This window comes from Echinops telfairi, unplaced genomic scaffold (genome assembly GCF_000313985.2).
Source record: "Echinops telfairi isolate 266 unplaced genomic scaffold, ASM31398v2 ScPeMD7_7420;HRSCAF=8458, whole genome shotgun sequence".
NCBI classification, from domain to species: Eukaryota; Metazoa; Chordata; class Mammalia; order Afrosoricida; family Tenrecidae; genus Echinops; species Echinops telfairi.
The window spans coordinates 16851270-16866960 of NW_022111320.1; the positions used below are offsets into that span (position 1 = coordinate 16851270).

General features: G+C 43.2%; 1 protein-coding gene and 1 pseudogene across 2 annotated transcripts in view; both read right to left on the bottom strand.

Moving 5' to 3' along the window:
- Positions 1-1359: 1359 nt before the first annotated feature.
- On the bottom strand, positions 1360-3347 carry LOC101658024 (annotated as a pseudogene).
- A 192-nt stretch (positions 3348-3539) lies between these two features.
- The window catches only part of PHC3 (polyhomeotic homolog 3), a 94701-nt gene continuing 82549 nt past the window's right edge, over positions 3540-15691 (bottom strand). For both annotated transcript variants that reach the window (XM_004704088.2, XM_045297395.1), the window contains one exon: positions 3540-11722. In XM_004704088.2, the coding sequence (XP_004704145.1) occupies positions 11568-11722 (155 nt within the window). In that variant the 3' untranslated portion in view covers positions 3540-11567. The remainder of the gene's footprint in view (positions 11723-15691) is intronic.

Genomic DNA, 15691 nt, shown 5'->3' on the forward strand with positions numbered 1-15691 from the left:
AAGCTCACACTTCAGCAAGGAAGACATTTCTGAACTGGGTCATAGCAATCTCCTTCTGCATAAGTACGAGAGGAGACAGGGCTGACAGGCTGCTGCTGCCCCAGTTATAACAGGTTTATAGTTAGGTGCCCGTGAGTCCATTTTCAAGCATACTGTCCCCTGGGGGCTTTCTGGGCTCTAATTTTTAAGGAAGAGGAGGAGCTTGCTGGCAAAATGGTTCAGGGGTTGGTGGTGGTTTGAGCTCACCATGGGAGAAAGATTTGATGGTTTGATTTCGTAAAGGGACCCTCCTAGGAAGCCCTCGGGGGCAGGTCCCTTCTGTCACAGAGTGGCGACGTGTAAAGTCACCACCAGTTCATAATCTTTATGGAAACCGAGGGCCAGGTCTTTCTCCCTTGAGCCACTGGGTGGATTCGAAATGCCAACCTTTCAGTTAGCAGGTAAGCACTTAGCCATGGTGTGAACAGGGCTCTTTATACTAGGGTTCACTGGAGCCAAGTTCAGGATTTGAGGAGTAGCTTTTATGTGCACAGCCCTGCTTCAATAACTGACTGTGTTTCTGTAGAGCTCCATCTGACAGAGTTTGGAGCAAAGTATTACCTGCACCATCACAGGGCTGATGGGAAACTTAAAAAAAACCCTTACCAGTTCATACCTCTTCTGTGCCAACTTTTCAAGCTAGGCACTGCATTCTTTCTACCTTTAATAGCCTATAAAGCATTCCTAATTGTACAAAGGAGGAGAAGCCTGCTCACAGCCACACCCCCAGAGGCAAAGTGAGGGGTGGAACCAGGCCTGTTGGGCCCCAGGGAGCACCCCCTTCTTAATGTGTGGCACCGACCACCTCCGTAAGTGTGACAGCTCAAAATTTGGAGCTGCTCCCCATGGAAGATGGATTCTTAGGTCTCTGCTGGTGAAGGGATTAGATTCCATAGCTGGGAAGATAGGAGTAGTAACTCAGCACCTAACTGGATTCGTTTGTTTTTTTTCAATCATTTTATTGGGGGCTCGTACAACTCATCACAATCCATACAGACGTCAAATTGTATAAAGCACATTTGTACATTCGTTACCCTCATCATTTTCAAAACATTTGCTCTCCACATAAGCCCCTGGTATCAGGTCATTTCCCCCCCTCCCTCATAAACCCTTGATAATTTATATTTTGTTATATGTTATGTCTCCCTTCACCCACTAGTTTGCTTATTAAAGACTTCTTAAGTTATGAATTCCCTGGAGAAGTGAATACATTTCCATCTCCCAGGGAATAGAGAAAATATGAACACCTTAGGGCAGCCCTAATGTGCTAATGGTTTAAAACAAGATGGCAGTGTCGGGATGCCCTCAGACCTAGGCAGTTTAGTAACATTTAGTGCCTGGAGGAGAAAAGGGTGGGAACCACACAGGGGGAGTCGGGGAGCAGGGCTGCACAAAGGATTTCTGCAACTCTAAGGCAAAATGACAGTCCGCATGTTCCGGCATCTCCCATGCTGGCACCAGGGAGCCACACTGCTCACACAGCACTGGGTCTTCAGCATCCAGGAGACTCGGAGTGGGCACAGCCTCTTGAGGCGCACCCAAAGCTGACGGGGTGGCTACGGAAGCGTGTGGGAGCTATTTGGAGCTTCGTCAGTGGGTCCTTCCTGGGTTCAACACCTCTTCACAAGCCCACACGTGGCCTGGGGAATCGGTCGGAGAGTGGTTTGGGAACCCATGAGGGCTGGAGCTGGGCTTTTGTGGAGAACAGGAAACAAGGATTACTAAGCTGTTTCTGTTTTAGGGCTTCCAGACTCTCAACCCCTTAAGCCTAACTGGTCTGGAAAGGCAGTGCGGGTGTGGATGGTGCCTTGGTCACGGGGCCTGGGTGATGGCAGTCAGAGATGAGAAAGAAGCTTCTTTGCCTTTCTGCTTCTCTGCAGCTTTTTGGAAAGATTCCAGGGCATTGGGTGCTTTCTTGGTGGCTGCTACGGATGGGCCACTTCCCTGGGTCTTAGCTTCTGAACTGGCACCTGGCACCTTTGACAGAGAACTTGGGTCACTGCTCAAGAAGATGGTGATGTCTGTGCCAGACCCAGGGCCACGTGGAGGCAGAGAACTTGGAGGCAGAGAGGGAAAGCATCGTGAGGGGAGGGGACCACTGTGTTTGGATCCCAGAAGTATTACAGTTCCTGATGACAGCAAACGCGCACTGGTTCATCTTGTGTGCGCCATAGTGGGTGAGGGTACAACAGCAGCGCAGGCTGCTGAGACAAACACATGTCTCCTTGTATCTGAATGCTCACAGGCAAATGAGTGGCCACCGTGTCGTTATCATTTAGGTCCTTGGTCAGTCTCTCCTCCAGTTCCTGGGCTAATTGCAAAAGCCACCACTGTACCTGATCCCGAGTAGCCAGGGCTGTTTTCCCTGGGAAGTTCTTGTTACAGCCAATGGTTTCGGGTAGTTGCCTGGATTTAACTGGATCATGCTCAATCCATCGGCACAAGGCATATAGCCAAGACCCATTCTTCTCCCCAAAATGACTCTAGAGCTGAGCTTCAGTGAACGGGGTCAGTTACCCATGTATTCTATCCCCGGGATTTCGATGACAGGAGGCCCTGAGCTTTCCTCCGAGGCTATTCGCTGTTACCTCAGTAATAGGATAAGCCCTACTGTCAAGGGCATGTCATTCCTAGAGTCTACTTGGTGATTCATTTGATTTGGCTCCTTTTCTTGTGCCCACGATGAGAGCAACTCAGCTAGCCCAGGTACCTATGTGCCCTGGCGTGTTATTTATTTTGCTACCAGGCATTTGGCTGAAGAGCTCTGGGACCCAGCCGTGGGAGACCAGTGTCTGGCAGTTGGGCTTGTTTAATCCACGGGCCAGTTTTGCCAGGACCTTGTTGTGGAAGATTCCCACTGAACACTGGAAGCCTGTCTGCCGTTCTGTGACCCTGTAAGCACGAGCTTCACAACTCACTGCAATTATTCCCCCACCCTTCCATGATTTGTACCGCACAAGGCGATTCCTTAAGTGAGGGTTTTGTCGTTGCTCCACTTGGACAAAAAGTCGTCCACATCCACCAGAGCAACCATCCGATCCTGTCCAGGGTAGCTGGCGGCCACCCTCAGGACAATCCCAGTGTCTTAACTATGTTTCTTCTTCACGAAGCTTCGAGCCGAATGTTGTTCCCAGCCACTGCTTTACCGTGAAGGCCCACAGGCAGCACGAGAAGCCACGCTATGCTCTCTTACCGCGGTGAGAAGCACCTGTCAGAACCGTCCCAGGCAGAAGCCGTCCCTGGGAGGCTGGAAGGGTCTCGACTTTCTTGTCGCCTTTCCAAGGGTAATCCCAGAGTCCAGCAGGCATTCGCACGGAAGGGGTCCAACCCAGGCCCAGGCACTGTATGGCGAGCACTTGACAGATCCTATACTGCAAATTTTAACCCTGGAAAATTTATAACTATTTCAGACCCCTATTGGAGTATTACTCGCTTGTTCATTTGGAAAAAGGATTCCCCAGGCCTCATAAGCTTAAAGCAAAAAATCATTCTGTACACCATTCAAATGGAAGAGGCTTTTATTTGTAAAGAAATGAACTTACAACAGATCTACAATATATTATTGTAATATAAACAACATAAATAAATGGGATCCTGTAGGCCCACTAAATCTCCCATCCAGACCCACACGAAGCAGTGTTACAACAATACTCTATGTGAAAATGTGCAGGTAACAAAGGTGCAATTACAAGCAAGTTTAAGCAGCAGAGTATAAGGTGCTTTCATTTAATAGTTAATGTTGCCATCGACAAACATTTAAATGTTCAATTTTACTTCACTTGATACAGACACAACAAATATGAATATCTAAACTCCATACACATGCGACTTGTTAATATGAAAGTGCTCTCTTTTTTTAAAAAAAATACACCAAATGGACAATATTTTTACATAGATCATGGTGTGCTCTTATAATGTAAAATTAACTTAATGGTTTGTTTGCTTTTTTTTTTTTTTTAGGTTCTACATTTTAAAACTGTAGCTATCAACACCAATCTAAGAACTCTAATGCTAAGGGTGCTAAAACTATCCCATTTTTTGTAAGGAGGACTAAAATACAATAGTCAATGTAAAGGAGACACGTGCACATAATCTTAACATTTGTTTCCTGTGACGAGAAAGACGTGTTTTCTTCCCCCTTGGCGGTACCTTTACTCATGCTGGGCGGATCATCTTGAGGACTTCCTCATGTGTAAGTCTCAGAACAATGGGGAGGAACCAGGAGGAATATGAAAAGTTAACAATTAAAAAATGAATAACCACACAATTTGCCTTTGCTCATTTTTTAAATTTAGCAAGGAAGAAGACAAAAAGCCCATTTCAACAAAGGCGTTTGAAATGCTGGCCACCACTGTCCACAGCCGCCCCTCCACCCCGCCACGTGGCCGCCTTCGCCGCCAGTACTGTTGCCTGACTCTGAACACAGCCTGCCATCCCTCTGGCACCTGGGCCCGCGACGGGGAACACAAGAGCACGGCCTGGACCGACTTCTACACAGAAACCGACATCATGCACAACCCTGTCTCTGCACCTTCAGGTGACTTGCAAAGCTGAAGCGTACAGACACAGAAGGTGTTTACGCAATGGCTACTTTAACAGCTTGAGATACGAGAAAAGTTAGGTAAACTAGCCTGTTTTAGAAGTCATTTTTACCAAATATCAGGCAACTAGTGTTTAAAACCCCCGACTATCTGGCTCCATGGGTTTTAGTTCCTCTTTTGAGTTTGGTATAGACTTATTTGGACATTTTCTTGCTTTTAAAAGCGGCAACAATTCTGTCTGTATGACACTTTCCATATGTATCTTTAGGGGACCTTCATATGTAAAAGTGTGTCACCAGGAATTGCAGACAGAGTCACAGACTCCCAGAGCAGGAAGAGACAGACCTTGGCCCAGTTCAGTCCACGTTCCTCCTGGCACCGTGCACGGCCCAAATACCCAGCCATTCAAGCATGGAACTCATTTATGCGACCAGGTCTGCACTTTAAAGAACATCTACCCCTTTCCTATGTGGAACATTTGCTTTCTATTACTGAGTCTTAAAATGTGGGCATTTGTGTTAACCTTAAAAATAAAGTAAAATGCAGGCCATTTTCTTGCTTTAAAAACAATCCTATCCCAGCAATCTTTTGTTGTTGTTTTTAGAAGTTGCTACATTGGCAATATTCTATATAAAACCTTTGAGGTACAAAAATGTACGATTTAAGTCAATACCACCTGCTTCCTCTTGTCCTGTCACTCATCTGGTATAGCAGCACCTCTGGAGCAGACTGAGTGCCACGATAATGCCATCAAACACTACCTATCGCAGTGGCCTGACAAGTCCTACCCTTACTCTTGGAACTTAGCTGGGCACAGAGCTGCCTGCTGTTTCTCCGGTGAAATGTGTTCTAGGGACTGCGGCGTGATACCCGCAGACCCCTTCACCTAATCCAGCGTGGGAAGCTTTTCTTGACACTTTGCTAGTTCCTTCATCACATACAAGCACACACTGCACACAGTTAGTCCTCAGCTGGTCTGCCGGTGGAGTGACTCTATGAATACCGCGGGGACAGTACGCTTAGAAACTGCCCTCACTGGTCGAACCGGGTGAATCTGAATTCTTAGAGAACAAAGACTGAGACCCTGGGAATGGACACTTAAGTATCTTTTAGCAAAAGCTCTTTAACTATCAACACTGAAGCAGTAGATGGGAAGAGAGAACTACGCAGAAGCAACTTCAGGAATGCCCCCACTCTGGGCCCTAGAATCAGAGCTTCAGAACTGGATGGTGCCTAATGATTTAAAACAAACGGAAAATTCTGAGTAGCAGAGTCACCAGACGGTACGTCTGGGAGTGAAGGCTGAGGTGAAAACGAGGTACCTACCACCCCGGGGTGTCATACAGGGACCCACCTGGCCTCAAGGCCGAGGGGTTTCTTCTTCGCTCTTCAAGTGAATTCACAGATTTACGTGATCTACGGTTTACTACTCAAGTAGCTTATTACTCATTTACTACAACCTAAAACAAAAAGAGTTACTTTTAAGGAAGCAATCTAAACAAAGACTTTAAACAGGTGACACTTCTGGTTTACTTGAGGCAAGACTTAACAACTCCACCTTTCTAAAACGTCTAAAGACGTTTATTTCACAAATGTCAAAGCCACGTGGCTTTTCATAGACACCAACTTTTCTACTTCAATCAATTAAAGTGCCACTTCACATGGGTTTAAGATTGATTAGTGGTATGTGCAGTATAACTTCTAGGCCAATAAATGATGGCTGCTCTCAATCCCTAAGATGCCTGGACTCGCTTTCAAGAGTAGGTCTCAAAGGAGCTGCTAGGTTGCTCTTGTATGTATAGCTATACCATGTTATTACATACTTGTTTATGTAATTATGTAATTAAGGCTCATTCATTACTACTAATTTTGAAGAATGCATTTAGAAACACTTGCACAAGTGTTCTTTCTCTAGATTCATACCGAATGCCCCAGTGTCACAGAACAATAATGATAACTTTTGAAAGGCAGTAAGAAAAATTTTTTTCTCTAAAGTATAAACCATTAGCCCAAATCTCATTTTGTACTGCCTTTCTAACCTTCTGAGATGAAAACTGTCACTTTCGTTTCCCATTAAAGTACAGAAGCTATAAAAAGGGCGTAAATAACATTCATTGAAAAGCTTTCCCCAAAGGATCTACAAACGTGGAACTTACAGCAGAGGGGGGTGTTTAAAATGACCTCCAAAAGCGCACAGTACGAGAGAAGGGTGTTCCTCAGAGAAGCTGGGCTTCTGACCGATAAAGAAGGGGGGCAAACTCCCTTCGAATCTGCTTTTACCACAAAGTTCAGAAAAATACTTCTGCTGGGATAGGATGGTGATCATTGTATTAAGGCTTTACTTTACAGCTTAAACATTTTCTTGGAATTTAATTTTAAAATAGGTTAAGCTCTAAAAATTACATAGTAAAACTTTGAAAATTCTCAGAAATTTAGGAAATGTTTTCTCAAAGGAGAGAATGTTATTTAAAACTTCTTAGCTGCAGAAAAGGCTTGTACTGCTGCTATGAAGGAAATTGTATACTGACGTGTTTTATGAATCTCTAACAAAAGAGGACTGTCTTCCCAAGGAATTTTTTTTTAAACGATGTACAGCTTAACAAATTGAGATTAGAGTTCAGTAAATTTCAGCATGCTTACTTTAATCCTGTATTTGTGCTTATCTAAATTGAATCGCAATCTTGGTGATGAAATCAAATGTCCTAGATTTGCAAAAGTCCAAAATTGATAAATGTCGGTGTAACCACTCATACCTGCCCTGAGTCACACTCCTGGAGGGAGGCTGGCACGGACTGAAACCCAGACTCATTAAGCCCAGTGAGGCCCAACATGACAAATGAAATTACTATTTTTAAAATGCCTTTCTTTATAACAGTCTACATGGTTGGTTCAATTGTGATATTTGAAAATGGTATTTCTCTATAACTCTGATGATACAACATTAGCAACATCATTAGAGCTACGTAAAAGGGACTTTGAAAGTTCGTGCAGAAATTCCATTTCGATCCATTTTCTGCCCCACAAACTTTTTGAAGCTCCTTCATAAATATTTCAAAGGGCAGGGTCACCTGACAGCGAGAGCAAGATACTAGGTGAATCATGACAAAACAAAAGCTGTCACCTTTTTGTCACTATAACTGATATCCAACAAAGAAACTCTTACTTTGCACTGCTGATGACAGCTATGGCCTATATGACCTCAGTTAACTGTACTAGCCTCTTGGGTCTGAAATGTTTCTCCTTCTAATCCCCTCCTCCTTGTCTTAACTGTTTTATTATGCGGTGCACCCCCATGCTGTCCCAAGCCCTCTCCAGCCCACCTAGTGGGCCCAGCCACCTTTTGTATACATGGGCTAGTCTCCACTGCCCAGGCCTCACTGCCCTGACTTTTGGTACCACAACGTCTCTCATTGAAGACAGTTTCCCTGCAGAGTCCTCAGGCCAGGGAGAGTACAGTGAAGCAAAGAGCACGTGGGGCCCTTGGTGCCATCAGGTGATGTTCCCTGCCAGGCTCTGTACAGACAGCGTTTGTTCTGGAACTCCCTACAGGTACAAACCATCAAACTAAAATGTCTCCTGCAAAAAGGTATAACTGTGTGTCCTGACAGGAGTTCATTTCACCCCGGGCTCTGGCTATTGGGACAGCCTCATTTGCATACACCCAGAGTAGTTTGTAATTCCCCAAACGGTGGTCACTCATCTCTGACTTTAACCATGTCCGACTTGTTACAGAACCAACTGTTTGAGGTATGGTCACAGGACTGGTTTCAGACAGTGCTAGTGTTTCAGCAGACCCCAAAATAAAAATCAACAGTGGACACCTGACAGAGACAATAATTTCTAAGAAATACTAAGATATTCATGTCAAAAGTGCAAACGGTCACGGTGAAGTGGGCTAGACCAAGTGGAGTGGCGGGCTTCCTGCCTCCCTCCCTGCCCTACGCTGCCCACCAACATTCCTTACCACTCACCCCACCGAGGAAAACCAGAAACACCGACTTAGACGATGCCACGCAAAGTGAAAGTATCGTGGAAGTAGCTGCATGTCACCAAGGAGGTGACTGGTGCTGGGGCGGTGCCATGCCCACTGCACTGCTGTGCTTTACGCAGGCCTACATTAAGGTCAAGGAAAAGGTGAAAATTACTAACCAGCTCATTCAAGTTAGTTTCCTGTCCCAGGAAAAGAAGGGCTTAAAAGTAAATGTCAAGTTTGTGTTTCCCTCCCAATGGGAAAAGAGTGCATTAGTTAATCAGAAAATGCTAATTTGAAGGAAAAAAATCCCCCTACCCGTCACTCTCTCCTAAATCAAGAAACAACAAAAAATTGATAATAAAGAAAAAACCGCACCCTCCCTGCCTCTTTCCCCCAGTAAATTGCAACAGCTGTGCTGCAAGCTCCGGCGTGAGGTGGACAGCAGGGTCAGCATCTCCGTGGTCATTCAGCAGAACGGAAGCTCTGGAACCGGTGAAGAAAGCAAAGGAGCCACTCGTAGCTAACCCAGATCATTGGAAAAAAGCAAGTATCTCCTTGGGGTATGTTCTGAGTGGGGACAACATGATCCAGACTGTTCTTATGATTACACATTAATTATAAATGAACTCTGAAAGCCCATCCTGGATACTTAACACTGTCGTCAGTGGGCACGGGCCTTTGGACAAGTACCTGATGACTGATCCCAGAGCAAGTGAAGAAAAGGAGCCCCTGCCACACCTGCAGAGAGAAGCCTCCAAGGCCCCTGACCACAGTGATGGTCAACAGTCACCCACGAGAGTCAACTCACCTCATCCATTTTTGTATGAATTGCTCGTGGGTTACCTCTGCTAACTGTTTTAATTCAAGGGAAGGGTTTGCTCTGTGCACCCCACCCACCCTGGGCTATCTCCCACTAAGGCTTAGCCTAGATTTGGGTTCTGAAATTGACAAGATGATGAAAGGACACTGTATTCCAAAGTCAAACGTCTGGCAACTAACGAATGAAAACTGACTACAGAGTGCCTGCCTTGCCTTGAAATGTTAATCCCATATTTGAAAATGTGATATAAAGAAATATGTAACACAGACACAAGCTATTGTAGGTCTGGAACATGAGCCTCATATTAATTATACTACACATAACTATTAGTAAACATCTTTTTTTCTCTTAAACAGTACTACACAAAAGAATCTCACAAAGCATACATTCAAACAAGAGGCATCTAAAAGATTAAAAAAAGTACCCGCTGTATTTCTGTATAAAAATAATCAACAATCTCTAATGTACACAAAGCCAAAAGATAAATATCTGTGACGTCTCCATTGACATCTTTAGTCGTCTTCTAGCTCAACACAATCTTTCTGCAAAGAGCAGTGGAAATGAGTGACACTCACGGACTCCCTCCCTCTTGACTGCACTTGTGCCAAGTGTCTGTGTCTGTTCCTTCAATTATCAAAACACCGCACTATGCGGTGTAAAATCAATGGTACGCAATGACTGAACCGAAACCTGCGTCATCTTCACAAATAAACTCTTTGACATCCAGGACTAGAAAGCTCCCAGAGCTACCACAAATGACTTTGTCTAAGCGTCATAATTCTAACTTTGCTCAGTGAAAGATTTTGCATTAAAAATTTTCCTAAAACATACTTGGCAAAAGGAGATCCTTCCTCCCAAGAGATATCACTTGGTAAGTGCTTTGCTTTGCAGGAAACACGAAGGGCCTAAGTAAAAGAAAAAGGAATGTGCATTCTAGCTAGACCCAGTGTGTTCCATATTAGGGTTAACCAAGAACCATCCTGTGTCTTCACAAATGATCATCTTGTTGGTAAAGGCTGGGCACTGGTCACAATATAATGATCATATTACGCCTTCGTCAGTGCAGAGGAGCACAGAGATATGAACAATAATTAACATGAAGGAGGACTTTCTGACAGTCAGGTTATCTGGAACTAGGTTTCATTTTGTAGCCAATCCAACAGAGACCTCCCCTTTTGTCCTAGTATGCATACAATTGAAAAGGTACTTTAGCAGACTAGCAGACCGTTAATGTTATCTAAACAATACTTCCATTGTATGTATGTCTTACTAGGCTTCACCATTATAAATCTCTTTGGGTGAAAAAGAGCAAGGCTTAACATTCTTCATTTTACATCAGGTTTCTCAACTTTGGCACTACTGGCATATTAGATGGGCTAGCCTCTGTTGGGGGGCTGCCTGTGCACTGTAGGGGACTTTAACATCCCTAGCTTCTACCCACTAGATGTTAGTAGCAACTTTTCCCCTCCCAGCCCCAAGCTTTACCTGGAGTGATAAACTAAAATGAAAATGTCTCCAGGTATAGTCATATGTCCCCTGGGGAGCAAAACTCCCCTTGTCTGGGGAACCACTGCTTTCCATGTACAAAAAATGAGAGAACACCAATTTTCAGTCAAAACCAAAATCTCAGTCAAATTCAGATAGAGACCAAATTCCAACTATCTGGCTTCCAGATCAGTATTGTTCATGCTAGAATCCTTAAAATAGGCAGAGCATTTGCCTAAAGGATGAGTTTGTTTCAAATGCACACTGATACTTGTTTACATTTCCAGCCACTGGACTCCTAATTGTTCGTAACACGACCACCTTTAGAAAACTAAGCAAATAGGATACAAAACTGTATAACAAAAACAAACCAAAACAGGAGAAATGTAAATCATTAAATTACTTTTCAAATGATATTAATGCAAACATTACTTTTAAAAAATTATCTAATACAATGAGTTTGTTTGAAAAATATCGTGACCTGCTCTAACAAGTCTCTTGTGATTTCGCATGAAACCTGTAAGATGAATCTCACTACATACAATGAATTATTTTACCTGTGAAGAAATGCCAGCATTTATTTGATGAAGAGATCCCAGTGTGCTCGGCTGTCCACCACAAGGGTCACGTTCTAGGCAGACTGGGCCTTTACTATACAGGTCTGCTTGAGAAGACCACAACCGCAGTGTCGCAGAGCCTCGCAGTTCTGTTACGGTTCCTTCAGAGAGTTGATGCGCGCACAGATCTTTAGGGCTGGGCCCAGCTTGATATTCATGGCACTCATGAGGTGGTCTTCTTTAAGCAGAAGAAGGGCCTGTCCATCAATCTCCTGTGCTCTGAACTCATCTGCAATATCCTGGCAGCCTGGAATTGAAGCAATGGAAGGAAGTTAGAAGTAATGCCCAGCAACCAGGCGTCACTGGTCACAGTCACAGCTATGGACTCACTGGGTCTAAGTAGCTGAAATACAGGCTGAGGAGTGAATGGAATTTATTACGGTGGCCTTGGGTTCACCCCTGAAGGAGAGGGTATTTGTTGAAATTCTGAAAGTAAGAATTCAAAATCTAGGAAAGGCAATTTAATTGGAATTCTTATTCTAAGGGTAGTATTACAAAATTATTAGTTAGTAATTAACTAGATCAGTCTAAAGAGCATTAGTTAGTAATTAACTAGATCAGTCTAAAGAGCATTTTCTTCATGGAAAGGACTATGATGTCATCCCAAAGAATTCCACAACATACAGCAGGTCTGGATGAATTAGTTCTAATGCCTCAGGAATGTCACTTTGCTTAGCAATCGCCTGACATCAAAGGAGTCAAACTCCCTGCCAGCCCATCGATGCCGACTGTAGGGCAGGCTGGTAGTGCCCCGGGGGTTCCCGAGACTGTAACTCATTACAGGAGTAGAAAGTCTCATCTTCCCCCTTGTAGTAACTGGTGGGTCATTTCTAACTGCCGATCTTGCAGTGTGCAGCCCAGCGCATAACCATTATGCCGCCAGGGCTCCCTCTACAGAAAAGCAGAGGCACGAGATAGAGTGACTCCTGTGCAGTCAGAACCTGTGGGAGGTGGAAACGTGTCACAGAACGCAAACATCTCCCACCAAACAGAGCAACAGACGAGCGGTAAGGCTGCACTCTGTCAAAGGCGGACAACTAGTGAACCGCTAAACCACCAGGCAGGACCGATGAGTTCTGGTTCTCACAGGTCTCACTGAATGCTTTCTGCCATTAAATAACAACCTAGAAATGTGTTCTCAAGTGCCAGGGTGTCATGTTCAGTATTACTTGTACGTTAGTCTAATTTACAACCTTCCATTGATAAGCACTTCTAGAACATGTTTTCTGCTCACTCAGAGCAGATCCATCAAGATTACTGTTATCTATTGCCAAGCTGATCCAACAGCATGACTTCACTTGTGGTTTTAACTCAGTGTCACTGATAGGAACCAGCCTTGTCATAACTTTTGATAAGAAAACACATTCTCATTGAAATTATGAGTTTGCTGGCTAATACTTTTGTAGGTTCCAACCAACCAATGTTTTAGTCAGCAGTTTAAACCAGGTACCTTAGCAGGTCCCAAGGTTCTACGATCCACTGGAACCTCAAATATTGTTACTGCCTGCCAAATTTTGCACATCCAGGTTACTCAATACACTTCACCTTTGAGGTTAAAGAAACCAGTTGGAAAAGCAATGCATTAAGGAGCCAAGACTGAAAAGAATGTGAAAAGTGTGAAAGTTTCCTCATTAAGAGCAAAATCACAGTAAAAAGTAACAGCATTAAGTCTTCCAATTTTATTCAAGTCAGCATTCTAAGGGAAGCACAGACAAACAATGAAAAGTGAAATGGTTACATTAAGCTTCTGGATATTACAACTTTGCTAGAATGATTACCCTTCGTATTTGCAAATTAATCATCCTCAGTGCACATAACATGCAGGTGCTAAACACATTTTTAAAAATAGGTGAACTATGACTGAATCAACAGGATAAACAGTGAACAAAAATGGACCCTGCTACAGAAGAGTTTTTCCCTGTGTGTGATTATGTGGCCATAATTTCTCTTGGTTATTTCTTTTCCCTGTCTCCTCTGTACCTTGTATCTTTTCATAGGCTTTTAAATATTGGTGTTTCAGTACTTCTCTACAAAATTTTATGGTTTTGCCCATTTACCACAAAAAAACTATATAGTTAAAATGGGATTACTCACCACAGAAAAGCCCCTTTTTCTTTTCCCAGAGGTAGCTCTCAACCAAACTGGGTAGACAAAACTGACTAATCTTGCATCTAGTTGTGACTTCATCCTCCTTTTTATGAAAGAACTAATATTCTTCTCTCTTCAGTCTTACTTACAAGAACACAGGAAAGAAAAGAAGAGAGAAAGATAGAGTAGGACTTACTTAGAGTCAGAAAACAAGATCAATGAGAAGTCATAAGGATCATAAGAGCTACATTTGGGAATAGAAACAAGGAATTTTCCATGAGGAAAATATATAGTACGTTTTTGTTCTTTTTTTGTGAGATTCCTCTCAAATATGTTTTGTAGCTGGACAGTAAATATATTAACAAAATAAAGTGTTTTTTAGTCAATAGCATAATTGAATAGGAATACATTATCATCGACATTTTAGATAAATTTGACAACTACAGAGAAGGGTGGTTACATTAGTATAAAAATGAGAAAAGTTACTTCAAAGAAAAAGAGAAAATAAGTATACTTCTAGAAACTCTTTAAGGAAAAACCCTAGGAGGAAACTGGGTGCTCACAGTACATTGGGCTAATGTTCTGGAATTTCCAGCGTCAGCATCTAGTTCGCTGGACTACAACAGCTCTGAGCCCATACAAAGCACACGCCCGCTGAAGTGACGCCTACCCCAACCTCAACCCCTTGGGCTGCGGCTCAGTCACAGTGCAGTGCAGCTCTCAGTCTGGCGCAGGCCTCTGCGCACAGGTCCCCTGGACCTTGCTAAGCATCCGGCATCACCTATCCCGCCGAACACCACAACCCTACCACTTCCAACCCTGGAGCATCTCGCGTGAAAATGAATGGAAAATTAGTGAAACAGTATCACCTGCCTCTCAATGCAACAAAGAAAAGGATGTCCCAATATTATTATGGAAACCAGGAAATAGTTTTTAGAAAGCAGTCTTTCATATGCCTACAGAGAAACTAGATCTGAAGATTCACAGATAATACAGAATAAGCAAATCTTTGCAAACGGTACTTCACTATAATAAGAAAGGAAACAGCCTAAAAGTAAGAGTTGTGCCTGTACAGATCATTTTGATGCATTACCAAATTAGGAGAAAATAAATTTTCACTCTGACGATAGTTTTGAAATTCAGGGTAGCTACACATTAGCTCTCACAGGGTCCAAAGAGAATGGTGCTCAAGATGGCAGCACAGAGAGCAGAGCACTGTCGGGACCAGGGGCACCTGCCACAGAGGGGCAATGGCGCCAGAGACCACAAAGGCCACAGAGATCACAAGAGTTACAAAGAAGTTCCTCTGATAAGAACAGTTTGGGAATAGGATAATGACTACTCAGAGAGGACAAAGAAAACACACAACAGGAACAACCCGGAATGGACTCAAAGAGAGTTAAAAATAAACTTATAAAGGCCAGAAAACATAAAGAAGTGAAGATAAAGATGTTTTCTGATACAAGATTTACCATAAGCTGCAGAGATTTTACTAAGAAAAAACCTTTGAGAAAGAATATCCAACTGATTACAAACATTGGTTATTTAGTCTGCCAAAGCAGTGTGGAGATAATTTCATTTAATCTGTAAAAGAGAATTATATTAAGCAAACTGGACAAATCAATTCTAAATGAAGAAGCACACCCCTTTTAGTGCACGTCATGTTCTTTAACTGGCAACAATACTGTTGAGAGGAACCCAATAAAGCAAAACAAAATTTTTCTAACGCAAATGAAGCAAAAGTGGTATAAAGGAATTAGACTTTGTTCTAATACAGCAACTAAGAATAGTCTTAAAGCAACTGGGTACAGGGGAAATTACAAAACTAGCCCTGAAAAAGCTCCAGGGAACAAAGAATCAACAGTACCACTGTGTTGGCAATTACCTTCTGCAAGCAAAAAATCAACACCCTCAAACCCCAAATGGATGAGAAATATTTTCCCCAAATGAGAAATCAGGCTCAAAATAAGCCATGTCCATTTGGAAGACTCACGCTGTTTTGGAAACTGCCAGAATCAAAGCCCAGCCACAGGTGATGGTATAAATTCATTGTTGATTCTCAAGAGACAGACACTAACCTCAAAGTCAACTTTTGTGAATTTGTTAAATATTAAAACCACAACCAGTG